This window comes from Nicotiana tomentosiformis, chromosome 6 (assembly GCF_000390325.3).
Source record: "Nicotiana tomentosiformis chromosome 6, ASM39032v3, whole genome shotgun sequence".
In the NCBI taxonomy this organism is placed as follows: Eukaryota; Viridiplantae; Streptophyta; class Magnoliopsida; order Solanales; family Solanaceae; genus Nicotiana; species Nicotiana tomentosiformis.
Genome location: NC_090817.1, coordinates 87,089,351 through 87,104,592, shown reverse-complemented (window position 1 = coordinate 87,104,592; position 15,242 = coordinate 87,089,351). Strand labels below are relative to the sequence as shown.

The 15,242-nt window shown below is 36.3% G+C and overlaps 1 protein-coding gene across 2 annotated transcripts; it reads left to right on the top strand.

Annotated features, from left to right (window-relative positions):
- Positions 1–762: 762 nt before the first annotated feature.
- Positions 763–11,553, top strand: LOC104087271 (protein ENHANCED DISEASE RESISTANCE 2-like). 2 transcript variants are annotated; one of them, XR_684258.4, is made up of 21 exons: positions 763–1,153; positions 3,713–3,787; positions 3,912–3,965; positions 4,045–4,110; positions 4,188–4,237; positions 4,377–4,507; positions 4,802–4,848; positions 4,915–5,012; positions 5,807–5,902; positions 5,978–6,042; positions 6,126–6,197; positions 6,457–6,603; positions 6,716–7,023; positions 7,571–7,634; positions 7,721–7,896; positions 8,739–8,840; positions 8,927–8,977; positions 9,067–9,210; positions 9,802–9,897; positions 9,975–10,167; positions 10,914–11,015. XR_684258.4 is itself a non-coding variant. In XM_070177539.1 (21 exons), the coding sequence occupies exons 1-21, from the start codon at positions 998–1,000 to the stop codon at positions 11,263–11,265; spliced, it is 2,193 nt and encodes a 730-aa protein (XP_070033640.1). In that variant the 5' UTR covers positions 764–997; the 3' UTR covers positions 11,266–11,553. The 2 variants fall into 2 exon arrangements, 1 of the variants encoding a protein (XP_070033640.1); XM_070177539.1 differs by lacking the exon at positions 9,975–10,167 and adding an exon at positions 11,173–11,553 and having other exon boundaries at positions 764–1,153.
- Positions 11,554–15,242: the final 3,689 nt, after the last annotated feature.

Here is a 15,242-nt window from a genome sequence, read left to right as displayed (position 1 = left end):
CTTTTTCTTTGACTTTTTTGTCTTTATTTTTTGGAGGGGACAGTCTGAACGTGTATTCGTGGCATTATCTTGAAAATGTGTAATTTGGTTAGGGGATCAAATGTCATGGGTTCGTATGCTGTGTATAAATGGCCTCTCTTTGTGCACATGGAGATAAAATAAGATTATTTCACCTTTTACATTTTGCTAGAGATCCATTCAATATGATGGTCATTCACCTTTCTTCAAAAGAAAGAATATTTAACAGTATCATTAGGAGTGGGGGACACTGGGACTCATCCACATTAAGAAATTTGTGACTATTATTAGGATTGTACTGTGTGCACTAATTTGTAGTAATGGATACTGACTTGTGTTTTTAAAATATATTTGAAATAGCAAAAGCCTGAACGTTAATATTGAATCTTTAGACAAAGAAGATGTTCTATAGCACACAAGATTGACAATTTAATGAGTAATTAAAGCATTGCATTATACGTTTTTGAAATATTGCAGCATAACAATAATCAAGATCATTTTATTGGAATTAGAACTCAAGACATATTACAATTTCCATAATCACATCACAGATCCAACTGAAAACTTCAAATGCAATACTTAAATTAATACTATAAAGGGATTCTTTACTTACGACTAACCCAACCCAATAGCAACTAAAGGGTAAAAGAGTGAAATCACAATTCAAATAATTTCCGGTGCCAAACTTTGCGCAAATACAGTTGCCTTTTAAACCTTTTCGCAAAAAAGAGTTGTTAATACTTCCAGAAATTGAGAGAGAGAGAGAGAGCCCATACCGCCAAAGCAATCATTACATAAGACATAGTAATAAAGACTACTGGAGTACTACTTACCGCATTGAACCTCTGAAACTTTCTTTGAGTTTCAGAGATAGACAGAAAATCTTCTTTTAGTTTAATAACCACAATTGTAACATCGGTTCTTGTTTGAAGAATTTGTTGCATAAGCCGGAAAATTGAAGTGGAACTGTGTTATTCAAATGGGGGTATCGGAGAAGGATGCATGTAGAATGGAAGGGTGGTTATATCTGGTTCGCTCCAATCGGTTTGGACTTCAGTATTCTAGAAAACTCTACTTTGTTCTATACGATAACCTTCTCAAGAGCTATAAATCAGACCCTGTTTCAAACAACGAGGTTCATCACTCTCTCTCTCTCTCTCTCTGTTGTTGGCATAGTGCTAATTCTTGATAAACTATTTGGGCAAAATGGGCCAAATTTCTGGGTTCTAGATTTTTTGGCTGAAGTTTAATTGATATAAAGTTCTTGCCAACTTCTAATCTGATTTGCCTATGTGTTATGTTATTTCTTTGTGCTGATATTAACCATCAGAGGCAAGTAACACTGCACCCAATTCTTTGTGACAATGTGTTCGGAATTAATATTAATTAATACACACCCACAAACATTTATTTATATGCATGCCGAGGCGGATCCTCGGTTCTGTATTTTAGCCCTTTTGAGTAACTACCTTCTAAGTTAATAATTTGTACATATTAAATAAATTTTTAAAGAAAAATAGTAGTCCAAAGCTAGTGGGTTCTGCCGAATCGATACCTTCAACTCAACATCCGCCCCTATATGCATGTAACGCCGAGTTCACAAGGGTGATTTTCTTTTTGATATAGTAGTAACTTAAAATTAATATGTAGGAAAAAAGTGCTAGTATAAGAAGGTAGTTTCCAACCTTTCAAAAGTTACCATATTTCTCTCTTTGTCCATAGAACCACATAATTAGTGCCAGGGATGCTATATCCCATACTTAGCGCCTTCGTTTCCTATGTCTGAATGCCAGCTGAACATGACATCCTTCATTATAACTGGCATTAACAATTGTTTGCCAAATAAGTTCAGCATTGTCCACCATAACTGACTCGATAAATGGCAGTGTACCAGTAAGTGATTCCAATCCTCTCCCCATAGTTTGCACTTTTAGCACCATCTGATCCGAGAAATCCTTTCTTCTCGTCCGCTTAGGAGGGTGTCAAAACCAGTGCGGATTATGGTTGACTATTTCAAGAATGTTTGACAAGTAAACAGAACCTGGCAACATTCAGGTGTGGATATGGACTCATCGAAACACCGGTAATCATTCCGCTCCTTGGAGAAGTGATGGCCATTCTCAAGGTCAATACCGGAACTCCGCTCCTCTCTCTTTAATAGCCTATTGTAGAAACACTTCACTGAGAAAATACTCCTCTCCCTGCACCATTTCCGAAGGGGAGCTTTAGAGCAACAGTAAACTTGTCTCCGTGTAACCTATAGGTCACGGGTTCGAGCCGTGGAATCAGCCACTGTCGCTTATGTCAGGGTAGGTTGCTACATCGCATCCCATGGGGCGTGTCCCTTTCCCCGACCCTACGTGAACGCGGGATGCTTTGTGTACCGGGCTGCCCTCTCTGCACCATTTCCAGACATCCTGCTTCATCGGTGGATGTTTTGCCTATGGAGTGGCTCCATCAAGTTTTGGTGTTCATCAATCTCCCAATTCTGCAAGTTTTGTCTTCTGACTCAAAATGTAAGCACCTAATCAGACTTTCATCTTTGTACCACATATGCTTCTTATAGCTCTGTTCCCATGTGCGTTTTTGAATTTTATGTACCACTGAACTCCTCCCATCCTTTCATTATCTTCCTCCACAATCTGCAACCATACGGTATCATAGCGACCTCTAATCTCTAACCCCTTCTTTGGTGACATATATATGTTCTACCATTGTCCTCCATAGGGCTTTATCCTCATTGCCAAATCTCCATAACCACTTTCCCTGTAAAGCTTTCTTATGTCACCTAAAACGTTCACCTCGATCCCTCCAAGTTTTTCAAAGATGTCACTGTCTTCAAGTCCATTCGAAGCAAATTCATATCACCTCCTTTCTGTTCCATAGAAAATTCCTTTGGAGTCTCTTCAACTACTTGTGACCTCGGCAGGCCTTGCACGATGGACATGTAACATGTCATAGGTTTCTCTTGATCAAAATCTTCTTGCGCTCTTTTTATATGTACTTTTTCCAGCCGGTCATTTTCCTTCGACTATGGAAGATTAAATGCTAATCGCTTTGTTCGTTTAACTAAAAACACACAATTATTAATTTGATTCCAGAAGAATTCTGTGAAATTAGAGAAGACTTATAGCAAGGATGTCGATAATGACTTTTCACTTTGAAGTTTAAACCTCCAGCTGATTCTAAAATGTCTCCACAGTCCTCACAAATTCTAACGACTTAATGTTTTCGGTAGCATGCCCATCATTACATATTTTAATACTTATTCTTCAAGTTTTGCATAAAAATCATTGTTTCTCGAATATCTTGTTATTTTTTCTCATCTAAAGAATGCTAAACATCACAAGTAGCTACATTTTACTTCTTAATAAAAGAAAGAGGATCTAAGGAGAAGTTTCTATGCTGGTCCGTACTAATATTCTTGTAAGTCGGTTCTCTCTTCCCATACTTCATCCTTTAGTGTTGATTACCTCATTGTTTTGTTGTATTTAAGTGGAGGACTCGGTTTTTTATGGATTATAACTTGCTTACTGCTCTTCAATTTTCTCTAGAATGGTCAGGTATCAACGTTCATCTTCAAGTGGATGAAAATTTTATTTTTTCCATTTCTTCTGTCCTAGCTTTCTTTGGAATTATTCATTTGCCATATTATCAGGACTCAATGCAATATGTCATGTTGATTTTTCTGTAGGATCCTGTTAGAAGTGCTGTTATTAATTCCTGCATTAGGGTGACAGACAATGGGAGAGAGAGCATTCAAAGAAAAGTAAGATCTTTATCCCAGTCCCGATACATGGCAGAGATTGTTTGTTCAGACTAGGCTTTTCTCATTAATTGCATTGACTTCTTTATTAAGACTTTCTGGTTTTGTTACTTCTGCATTCTCCCAGGTCGTCTTCATATTCACTCTATACAGTGCCTCAAATCATAGTGATCAGTTGAAGGTGCGGAAATTAGACTTCTCCCTCTTTTAGCTTTTATTTTTTGAGACCAAGAGTGTCTAAAGAAAATTTATGACAATAGTTAGGAGCAAACAGTCCTGAGGAAGCAGCAAGATGGATCCAGGCCCTTCAGGAAGCTGCTTTACAGGTATAAACTAGTAAATACCAAATATGAGCCGTTAAAGTCTCCTTTTGTTGGCAACTGATGATAATGAATAATTGTAGCATAAAGGAACTGCAGTTGATTGTCCAAGGGGCGACTCGCAGTCTTTGAGGTATATTGATTGGGTGTATCAATATCTTACTTTGCCAAGGATCTTGGAGATAGTTATTCTTTGTACTAATATCTGTTGCTTTTTTCTTGCTGATTTCTCCATTTTTTTTTTTTTTTTCGTTTTCCTTTTTGCCACTCAGGTTAAATAGTTCCAGCAAGTCTCATTGTCTGAATTCCATTAACTGGACTCTCTGTTCTTCCTCTGTGGCAGATGCTACGACATCTGATGTTGTTGCACCATCGTCCTGGACAATCTTTGGTGGTCAGAATGGTAGGTTCTAATGATTAATATGTTTGAGAAGCTGGAATTCCATGTATGATTTTCTCTTATGATGATTTAGTTCGTCCTTGAGGGTCTCATCAAGAGTTTCTGTTGCAATGTGTTTGATCATTTTCTTTAAAATTCTTGTAATTCCTAATTGGCTCTCCTGCGAGGAAGGAGACATGGTTTGCTTTATCTTGTGGTATTTTGATGCTCATTTCTCTGGCTTTCTTTGCTAAATGGTCGCCTCTTCTCCATTTGTTACTCCCTTTCCAATGGTTCTTAAATCACTTGGGCATGCAGGTCTTCGCCTATTTAAGGAAGCTAAAGATAGGGAATCTCAAGGGAAGGTAACCTAATAGTTTCCAGCTCCTATGGCAGTAAACTTAGAAGCTCATGTTACTGAACTTGTGCAGTGGGATGATCACCCTGCAATAATGGCTGTTGGTGTAGTCGATGGAACTTCAGAGGCCATTTTTCAAACACTCATGTCACTTGGTCCTTCAAGATCGGAGTGAGTTGCAAAGTCTTTAACTAAATTCTCTATACAAGCTTCAGTTGCAGAGACTTCACTGCTAGTAAAATTAGTATCTCTATACGGATAGAGTATAACTAAGACTTGAATAAGTTAATAGCAGAAAACATATGCCTTTCTAGGAAATAACACATATAGAACTTTTTAAGACCAAAAAGATACTTTACTTCAGCTTAAGTTCAAATGTATATTTTTGCTTACTTTTTGGTGCGACATGGCTGTGGAAAATGTTTTAGACCCCAACAATATGCTCGAGTTTCTTAGTTTATTGCACAGCATGTAATGCCCACACGTCTCTTTTGGATGTGCTCATGCCCAGCTTTGCACTGACTCGCATCAATGAATCTTACCTTATCCAAAAGAAAAAAATATAATTCTCAGCACTATGAAAGTGTTTTTTTCCTGCAGTAGTTAAATCAGAATTTTACTAGAGAATTGAATTGTGAGTTTTGTGAATCATATTGATTCAAGATTTGACGCTTTTTGATTGGACAAAAATGGAAAGATTAGCATAAATAAAATGTTTATATGTGAATGCTTATAAAAAGAATGTTTACGCACCCGTAGGTGAGTCCATTTGTCATGGTATATGGCTGCTTAGATGTCAAGTAGATGACATATTGTAAAATTAATCTAAATGCAGTTTTCATTGCCTTTATCTGTGGGAGATTGGAAATACGAAATAATGGGTTACATTTGTCACCTGTTTGTTATTTTAAACTTAAAGTATATATTCGGTGTATCCTTATACTGTTATGTATTTTAATTTGCAGATGGGATTTCTGTTACTACAAGGGCAGTGTCATTGAACACCTTGATGGTCACACTGATATTGTTCACAAGCTTCTACGTCGGGATTGGCTACCTTGGTCTGGCACATGATATTCACTCTCCAAACTGTTTGTAGTTCGTCAAGGGTATATAATTGACATGAGTTATTGCAGGAGTATGAAGAGAAGAGATCTTCTTTTGCGGCGCTATTGGAGAAGGGAGGATGACGGAACATATGGTACCAATTTCTTTGTTTAAGTGGTCTTTGGCTGCTTTTAAAGCTGCTAGGTCTGAGTATGACCTATCTGTTTACTCGTGCAGTTATTCTGTACCATTCAGTGTTTCATCAGAAGTGTCCACGCCAGAAGGGCTATGTTCGTGCCTGCCTAAAAAGTAATATATGCCTACTACGTAGACCGAGTATAAAGTTCGATTTTTTCACAACTTGTGTATATGCAATTTTATCATGGATGATCTAAAACTGAGAAATTCTCATAGTGCATGGATGCCTAATTTTCTGCAGATTGTGCATGGTTGATAATTTGATAGTTACATCACATGAGTCATATGCTTCTGCCGCCCTTCTTTTTTTTGCACAAGACTACCTTTAGTTAAGCTGCACATGATGGATATAGTTTGCTAATCGTTGCAGGTGGAGGATATGTAATATCGCCTGTGAATCAAAGGAAGCAGTCAGTAGTCAAGCATATGCTTGCTATTGATTGGAGATTCTGGAAGTCTTACTTACGAACATCTTCAGCCAGATATATAACAATCCACATGCTAGAGAGACTCGCTGGTGTGTTTTCATAGATCTAGTTTCATGCACGTTTATTAGTAAATTTTATTCATATTTACACATTATGACTGCTCATGGGGGCACAACTAGTAATTTACTGCTGCATTTGTAGCATTAAGGGAGCTTTTTAGGGCAAAATTAGGAGATTGCTCTTCCTCATATTTCTTGGAGGAGCAGGTGAGAAACAAAAGACTGCATCAAATTGAAGAAGTTAAGGTTGAAGTACAAAACAGATTGGAAAGTAGGAAGAATGTGGCAGATATGGAGGAGGAAGAAATGGTTAATTCACCTTCTGAACATGCAAGCTTGATGGGATTAAATGATGCATCAGATGAGTTTTTTGATGTCTCAGAACCACTTGATTATGACGAATCAGAAAATGGCTGGCCTTCTGATTTTGGTCCAGAAACGTACTCTCAGGTATTACCTGTTTAAGCTATTATCTTTGGAAGCTACTATATGAGCCGGTAGCTTTCCAGGAATGCAGGAGGCTAGGCATGAATTTTATTATAAAAGCATGCCTGTCAATTGTTACAAGTAATTAAAGATGTGAAACTTTCTTTCAAATAACTTCTACTTGAATGGCACCTTATGTATGTTTATGTGGTCTGGATTATATCTTTTATCTGGTTTCAATGCATATAGACTTGAATCCAACAAATATGCAGTCTTTTATGACTTCCACATCTTAGGTATTGCTGACAATGTTAATACATTAAATTAATTTTCTTACCCCCTAACTCACGAAATCTCCCGAAGAAAAGCTTCATTTCTCTCTGAGTATTTATTGATTCCCTTCATTAAACCCTAATGTGCTAGTCTATTTTGGACCTTATCCCCTATTTCTCGTACTTGCCTTGACCCATCATCTTTTTGCAGATCAGTACATTTCCAGATGTTTCTTTTCTCTTGTATTTCCTTATGTCTTTCTCTTTCTTTGTGTTTTTTCCTTCTTTCTTTTTTTCAGGACATGCGGCATGCCAGATTATCATCTGCTGCTGTTTTTGTGAAAAAGTTGCATGATCTTGCTGGTGAGTTTGATGTGTGTTGCTATTTTGACAAACTCAATTAATGGAAATGTTGAAGTTCCGAGGATTGAGATTCTTTTCAACTGCAGTTCAAAAGCGGGGTTATGTAGATTTGCATGAGAAGGTGAAGGAAGGTACATTGTTGTGCTACTACGGGTCCACTCTTACAAAAGATCCAACTTGTAATTTGCCTTGCAGTTGGACCCAAACAGATCCGTCAACTTTTCTTATTCGGGGAGAGACTTATCTAGAAGATCGTAAGAAGGTGGGATTTCATAGTTGATTCTGTTATAACTGTCTTGTTATTTCATAAGCATGTTCTGATTCAATTTGTGTGGTTCATCTGTCTCAACTGATCTTGAGAACTGGAAAAGCTTCCCCTTTAAAATTGATTTCTGTGGTTTGATTTTCCGGCAGTATAATGTTTAATTTTTTAACCTAACCTACTGATCATCGCTCGGCAAAAGCCAGAATATCTTTCTGTACTGTTAAAGAAAATGGACCTTGGGTCTGACTTAACCCCAAATGTTAGCTCATGAGGTGAGGATTGCCCAAGGCCATATATGGAGACAAATGGCCTCCCACACCCACCGATGTGGGACTCAACACCCCCCTCACGCCCAGGGCTGCAAACTAGAGTGTGGTCAACATAAATAGGGGCCCAACATCGATAACAATAAATTGTGGTGGGCTTGGCTCTGATACCATGTTAAAGAAAATGGACCTTGGGCCTAACTTAACCCCAAAAGCTAGCTCATGAGGTGAGGATTGCCCAAGGCCATATAAGGAGACAAATGGCCTCCCACACCCACCGATGTGGGACTCAACATGTACCGCAGCTAAGTGTTAGTTAAATTGCTTTAAACAAACCCATTGTTTGTGATACCATGAGGTATTAAAACATATCTAAAATGGCATACCAGCAAGGAAACTTCACTCCAGAAAACCTGCAGGCGTCTTGGATAGTTATCTTCTACGCTAGTGTGCATGAGATACTATGGGGTTCTTGTCCTACTCATGTCAAATTTGTTTAGTTCACAATTATATTTCAAAGCTATGTGCTTTGTCCTTATTTGATGTCATTTGCTGGTTGTGTGCCTGTTACAGATCAAGGCAAAAGGCACATTGATGAAAATGGTTGCTGCAGATTGGCTGAAGTCTGACAAGCGAGAAGATGATCTTGGTGGTCGCCCAGGGGGCATTGTTCAGGTTGCTTCTCTTATTCTGTGAAGACAATGGCACTTAACATACACATGTAGTCTGTAAACCTGCTGCTTACCAATTTTTATATGCAGAAATATGCAGCTAAGGGTGGTCCAGAATTTTTCTTCATTGTGAATATACAGGTATTCTCTAGCTTCTTTTATATGCCTTTTCTTTTTTCCTTCAGAATTCCAGAGAAATCCGTCATTTAGCTGAATTTTCTTACATTCAGGTACCAGGTTCAACAACATACAGTCTTGGTCTCTACTATATGATGGACACTCCTATAGAAAATGCACCCTTGCTGGAGAGTTTCGTCAAAGGAGATGATGCTTATAGAAATTCAAGTTTCAAGCTCATACCATACATATCCAAGGTTTATTTTCTGACAATTGAGATTGAGCAGACTCTTTTTTTTTTTTTTACAAGTTTAATAATAATGCTTATTTTTATTTAAGTTGCTCAACGCATTAGCAAAAAGCTAGGGCATGCCATCAGTCTTGTTGTATTTGCACTGGTCCATATCAATGTTCTTGATAATGGTTGGTGGTAGAACTTTTGCCCTGTACCTTCCGAGCTTGCAGCTATTAACTGCACAGCAGCAAGTTGCCCTCACAATCTTAAGAAAACTGAATGCCTCTTCCAGTTCCAATGACAGGCATGATCCTTTTCACTTCTCAGAGGTCAATTTTACAACTTCAAGTCATTTTTCAACAATAAAGACAATCATAACCGAAGAAATTTTAATTTAATGGAGAAATGAAATCCAGAGAGGGTTATTGCATGCTCAAGTTATTTTCCCAGAATACATGTCATCCTAGAGTCCTGCATTGTAATTCTTTTGTGCTTTCTTGCTTGCTTTTTGGTTGGACTATGTGCTTTTATCAGCACTGCTAATAGCACTTTAACAATTTTTCAATCCTTTTAAAGATCAGGAATCTTGATATTTACTCTTATTTATTGTCAGGGACCATGGATAGTCAAGCAGAGTGTTGGGAAGAAAGCATGCATTGTAGGTCAAGCGCTGGAAATTAATTATTTTCGGGGAAAGAACTACTTGGAGGTAAATTTCAAGAGTATTTTGACAGGAGATGATGCTTTAATTTTGTTTGCATGTTTAGCTACTAATAGTTGGTGCAGTTAATATGGCCATTTCCAAGATGTGTGAATGAACTACTTCCACTATGGCAGAAGTTCAATATCTCCTCTCGGCAGAAGTAGAATACTTTTACCAAGTTAATAACATAGATACTCCTTGCTTGAGTCTTGAACCAATGTGGGACATCTAACAACCCATTTAACCCTCTTTGAAGATTTGAACTTCTCAGCAGAGGTGTGTAGTCATCAGTACTTTTCGGTTGCACTAATTTCATGTGGATGAGTTCATGGGTTTTGGGTTATTTTTTTTCATCTTCCTTTTAGTTGTTGGGTGCGACAAACAATGTTGTCAAAGGCGCGCTTAAAGCGTGCTTAAGCCCTAAAGCGAGGCTCAAAACATGTTGAGCGCTTCCCCTCGCTTTGCGGGCGCTTCGGTGTCGCATCAAGGCTCTAAGGCATACTTTCCTTGCCAATGAGTGTAATCCTGAAAATGCGACACTGAACAATTGATATTTCACTTTATCGTTATTTTTTCTTCAACTTTTTTTTGTCCATGTATTTGTTATTCATGCTTATAATTATTGGTCTTGGACTACATATACATATTTTTACTTTTTCCTCCCATTGCGCCTTTTTTCATTAAAGCTCACGCTTTATTTGCGCTTAAAGCCCCAACGGGCCTTAGAGCTTTTTTGCGCTTTTCGCCTTTGATAACACTGGCGACAAAGGATAAAAGATTACTGGGGACGGAGAGGGCTTTCAGTTGCTGTTTGATTCATGTGGCAATTTGAGGATTGCTGTTATATGTTGAAGCGTTGGTTTTACAAAGTTTTAGGTCAAAATTTAACTATCTTTAGAATAATAGGTGAAATAATACTCCTTGTATTGACATTCAAATACCTCCACAGTGAAACATCTTTTTTAACATGGAAATTTTTTTTTCCTCATAGCGGATTCTCAAAAAAATTTGTGATCTTTCAGCTTGATATCGATGTTGGCTCTTCTACTGTGGCAAGGGGCGTTGTAAGCCTTGTTGTTGGATATCTAAACAATCTTGTCATTGAAATGGCGTTTCTTGTCCAGGTAATGTTCATGTCCCATTCTCCATTTAAGCATATGGTTTTAAATTGTGGAAAGTGCCAATGTTGTCAAGTGCCTTGAATTTCAATGAGGTTGACAAGCATTGAGTGTCTTATTGGAACAACTATCTGATATCTCCTTGAAATATCTTTCTTCACAGGCCAACACAACAGAGGAGCTTCCTGAATATCTTCTCGGAACCTGCCGTCTTAATCATCTCGATGTCTCTAAAGCTGTTCAGGCGAAACCATGATCAGTGTATGTGTCTATATATATATATATATATATATATATATATATATATATATATATATAGCTCACTCCAGATTTGCACAGGCAACATGGACGATACCCATATAGAACTGCAAAAGCTTTACGAAAGTGACTATTCGTTGATTCAATCAAATAGCACGCCAGCAGTCTGCTGCATTGGTGTCAGCTGTATAGTTTGCAGAAATACACTGTTTCTACTAACTGGTAAACTCAATTGTGAGAATATGCTTTTTTTATTTAAGGAAAATATGCCTTTGTTTTTTGCTGACTGTTACATCTTAGTAATTTTGATGTTCTTAAATCATAGTGTGATTTTGTTTCCTGTTAATATCCGTTGAACTAATGCTGTGTTTGTCTGAGACTAAAGGTGAGAGATGAAGAGGATAGTAAAAGACCCTGAAAGAGGACGGTAAGTAAAAATCGAGGATATGTAATCGTTGTGAATTAGATAGAAGTAAATTAGTAATTGAGTTTCTTTTCGATTCATATTATACTCAAGTAATATGCATGGAACCGAGGGTCTATGAAAACAACCTCAGGAGTAAGGTGTTGCGTATACCCTACTCTCCCCAGACCTCCACTTGTGAGATCATTATCGTTGTTGTTGAAAGTAATATGCATGGAGGAGGAAAATACCTCCTTTAAGAAAAGTATTTCTCCTTATCTTCCATGGTTTTCTACTTTTCTTGAATCAAACGTGGTAAAATACAGGGTATTTGTATTACTCCTTTTTAAAGGAAAAGGTATAGGAACCCCCTTGAAGGATTTACTGTTACAACTATTATGAAGTGGAATAACTACACCATTGAAATCTTTGTTGGGTGGTGAAATACACGCGTTGTATTTTACCACTTAAATCATTTTTTTTTCTTCTCTGCTTTCATCGGCTTACTCTCTAGTTCTAGAGTTTTGTCATACGATCATGGGCTTCACATTATGATTCAATAGTTAATACTTTTAGTTGGATCTTTGTTGTTGCTATAAAAGGTATAAATTGCACGGGGTCGCCCTAATTTAATCTATAGCCACTTTTAAAAAAGTTTTAACTTGTACTCGCTTTTTAAACAATTTCAGGTCTCTATCTCCTCCTCCTTCGTTTTCTTCTTCTTCTTCTTCGGGTGACAATGATTTTATATGATGGTTGTGAACATATTTTAATGTAGTTTATGATGTTTTACAATGGTGAGCTGTTATGATACTTTATTTTTTGCTATTGCTTAGGGTTTCTTCTTCTTCTTCTTCTTTTTCTTAATTGCAAAATGGATTCATTAGATTTATTGTTGTTTTGATAAATTGAGGTTATGTTTCAAATTTGAGCTCATTTGGAGTAGATTTAGGTATTAAATCGTAAATTGGATTGTTATAATTCGAATAACAAATTTCTGTTTTTGGGCAATTTGCACTTCAGGCCTATTTGGCCTTAAGTGCATAAAAATGTTGGTTGCACTTCAGACCTTTTGGCCTTAAGTGCATCTGAAGTGTAATTTTTCACTTCAGACTTATTGGCCTTAAGTGTAGCAAAATGTTTGTTGCACTTCACCTTTTGGCCTTAAGTGCACCTTTCACTTCAGAGTTATTGGCCTTAAGTGTAGCAAAACGTTTTGTTGCACTTCAGACCTTTTGGCCTTAAGTGCATCTGAAGTGCAATTTTTCACTTCAAACTTATTAGCCTTAAGTGCATGAAACCATTGGTTGCACTTCAGACCTATTTGGCCTTAAATGCATTTGAAGTGCAATTTTTTCACTTCAAACTAATTTTTTTTTAACTTCAGACCCGATAAGTCTGAAGTTGATTGTAAAGTGGGTACGTTTGCAAACTTTTTTTATAAAGTGGATATAAGTTCAATTGTGACCCCAAAATCTGGTATAGATGCAAAAAGCCTCCTGTAAAAGGGAGATGGACGGGTGAAACTGAAAGTGAAGGAAGCTGAAAAATGTTGAGTGGACCTTATTTTTTCCGTCGACGAGTTTGCCGGAGCTCTTGCTGGACTCGTTTACGACAACGTGTAAACGAAGGGAAACTATAAAATTTCCAATTTAAAATGACATATGTACAACATTAACATAATCAGTGTAGTTCCACAAATGAGGTAGGAGGGGGCCAGTGTGTACGTAGATCTTATCCGAGGTTATTTTCAGTAGACAAAATGACACATGTATAAACTAATAAATTTTTGAATTGTTTTTATGCTCTCACATACCTCCAAAAAAGTGAGTACACTCAAGGGTATATTTATTTTACTTTATAATAGTTCGGGGTTAATAAGACTCGCAAAATATAGGTACATAACAGCAAATTTGAAACAAGTTCAAGGTTTTTTTTTATGCCTTTTCCCTAAATTTTAAGCAAGGACAAAAAGAATTAAATTAGAAATTGTTAATAAAATAATAATATTAGATACTTCACCTATGATCTTATACGTTAAAGAGGAGATAATTATAGAGACTTCCTTATAGGTTTACTTTCGTTACGTTTTTTTTTTTTTTTTTTTTGTAATAAAAATCTTAATATTATAAACTACTCATGTTAGAAGAGTTATTATACAGCTTGATTTGTTTAGGATTAGTAGGGTATGTTTGGTACGAAGGAAAATATTTTCATGAAAAATAAGTGGTTTTATCACTTATTTTCCCTTGTTTGATTGGTGAGTGAAAACTTTTTTTTAGAAAATATTTTCTAGTGATTGGTTAGAGAGTAAAATTTCTTTTTTAGAAAATATTTTTTTATGCTACTCTCCTTACCCCCATCCCCCTACCCACCCAAATACCCAACATTTGCATGACTCTATTTTCTTCCAAGAATTTAATTATTCTTCTAAAAATTCACATAAACCCAAAGGAACTAATGTGTTGCTTTACTTTCTTATGCAAAAACAACGTTGAAATTTGTACTCCATAACTAAAAAAATACTCACTTTTTTTGTTGAAAAAGAAAGTACTATTTCTACAACATGAAAATACTCTTTTTGTTGCAATAAAAGAAAATACTTTTTATTGCATCATTTTTGTTGAAATGAAAGAAAATATTTTTCATATATCATGAAAAGAAAATACTTTTTTTTGTTAAAATAAAAAAAAATAAAAATTATCATGAAAAGAAAATACTCATTTATTGAAATAAAAAAAAAACACTATTTATAACATGAAAATAAAGTACTATTAGGGTGGGGTCGGGGTGGGTAGGATAGTGGTGGGTGGGTGGGGTGATAGGGATTGGTGGTGATAGGGAATGGGGGAAAGTTGGAAAGAGTTTTAAAAAATATTTTTCCTTCTCTTAATAGGAAAAACATTTTGAGTTCACGAGAAAAATGTTTTCCAAAACATTTAAGCCAAACAAAAATAAAAAAATTGGAAAATACCAAACACACCCATAGTATCTAAACAATCATTTTCAAAGGAAGGTAAAGCAAAACAGAAAGTGCATCATATTGCATTAAGCTATCAAAAAAGTCTAAACTGCTTCCATGTTTAGCATGTTCATCTGTTACCTAGCGTTCCCTAAAGTTGTGTTTTAGTTCTGACTTTCCTCTTAAGCATCAGCCGTCACTATTTTTACTGACTGATAGTAATTGTAATATTTTTCTCTCTTATGGTTTAAGGTATTACTTATATTGATTTCAAAGGATAAATTTGCTGTAATATTTCATAAATACCCCCGTTTATCCTCAACTGATTATTAGTTTCAACTTTTGTAGCACGAACTTTCCTTGAGAAATTGAAGAGGTTGCTGTATTATACTTTCTACGTTGACTTTTATTTGTCCACTATACTAAAAATTTGTCTTCACTTTTATTTGTCAATTTTAGCAAATCAACAGAAAAACCAACCCCCACCTTCCCTCCCCAACCTTTTTTTTTTTTTTTCTTTCTAATTTACCCTTATCATTAACTACTTATTTCCTAAATAAATTTACAAGACTTTTTAAAAATGCAATCATTATTATGGGTAAATTTATAA

Coding starts and splice junctions, on each gene's coding strand:
- LOC104087271 (XM_070177539.1), top strand. CDS start 998: ATGGGGGTATCGGAGAAGGATGCATGTAGAATGGAAGGGTGGTTATAT. Junction 7,024..7,570: donor GTCCAGAAACGTACTCTCAG/GTATTACCTGTT, acceptor TCTTTTTTTCAG/GACATGCGGCATGCCAGATT. Junction 8,978..9,066: donor TCTTCATTGTGAATATACAG/GTATTCTCTAGC, acceptor TCTTACATTCAG/GTACCAGGTTCAACAACATA.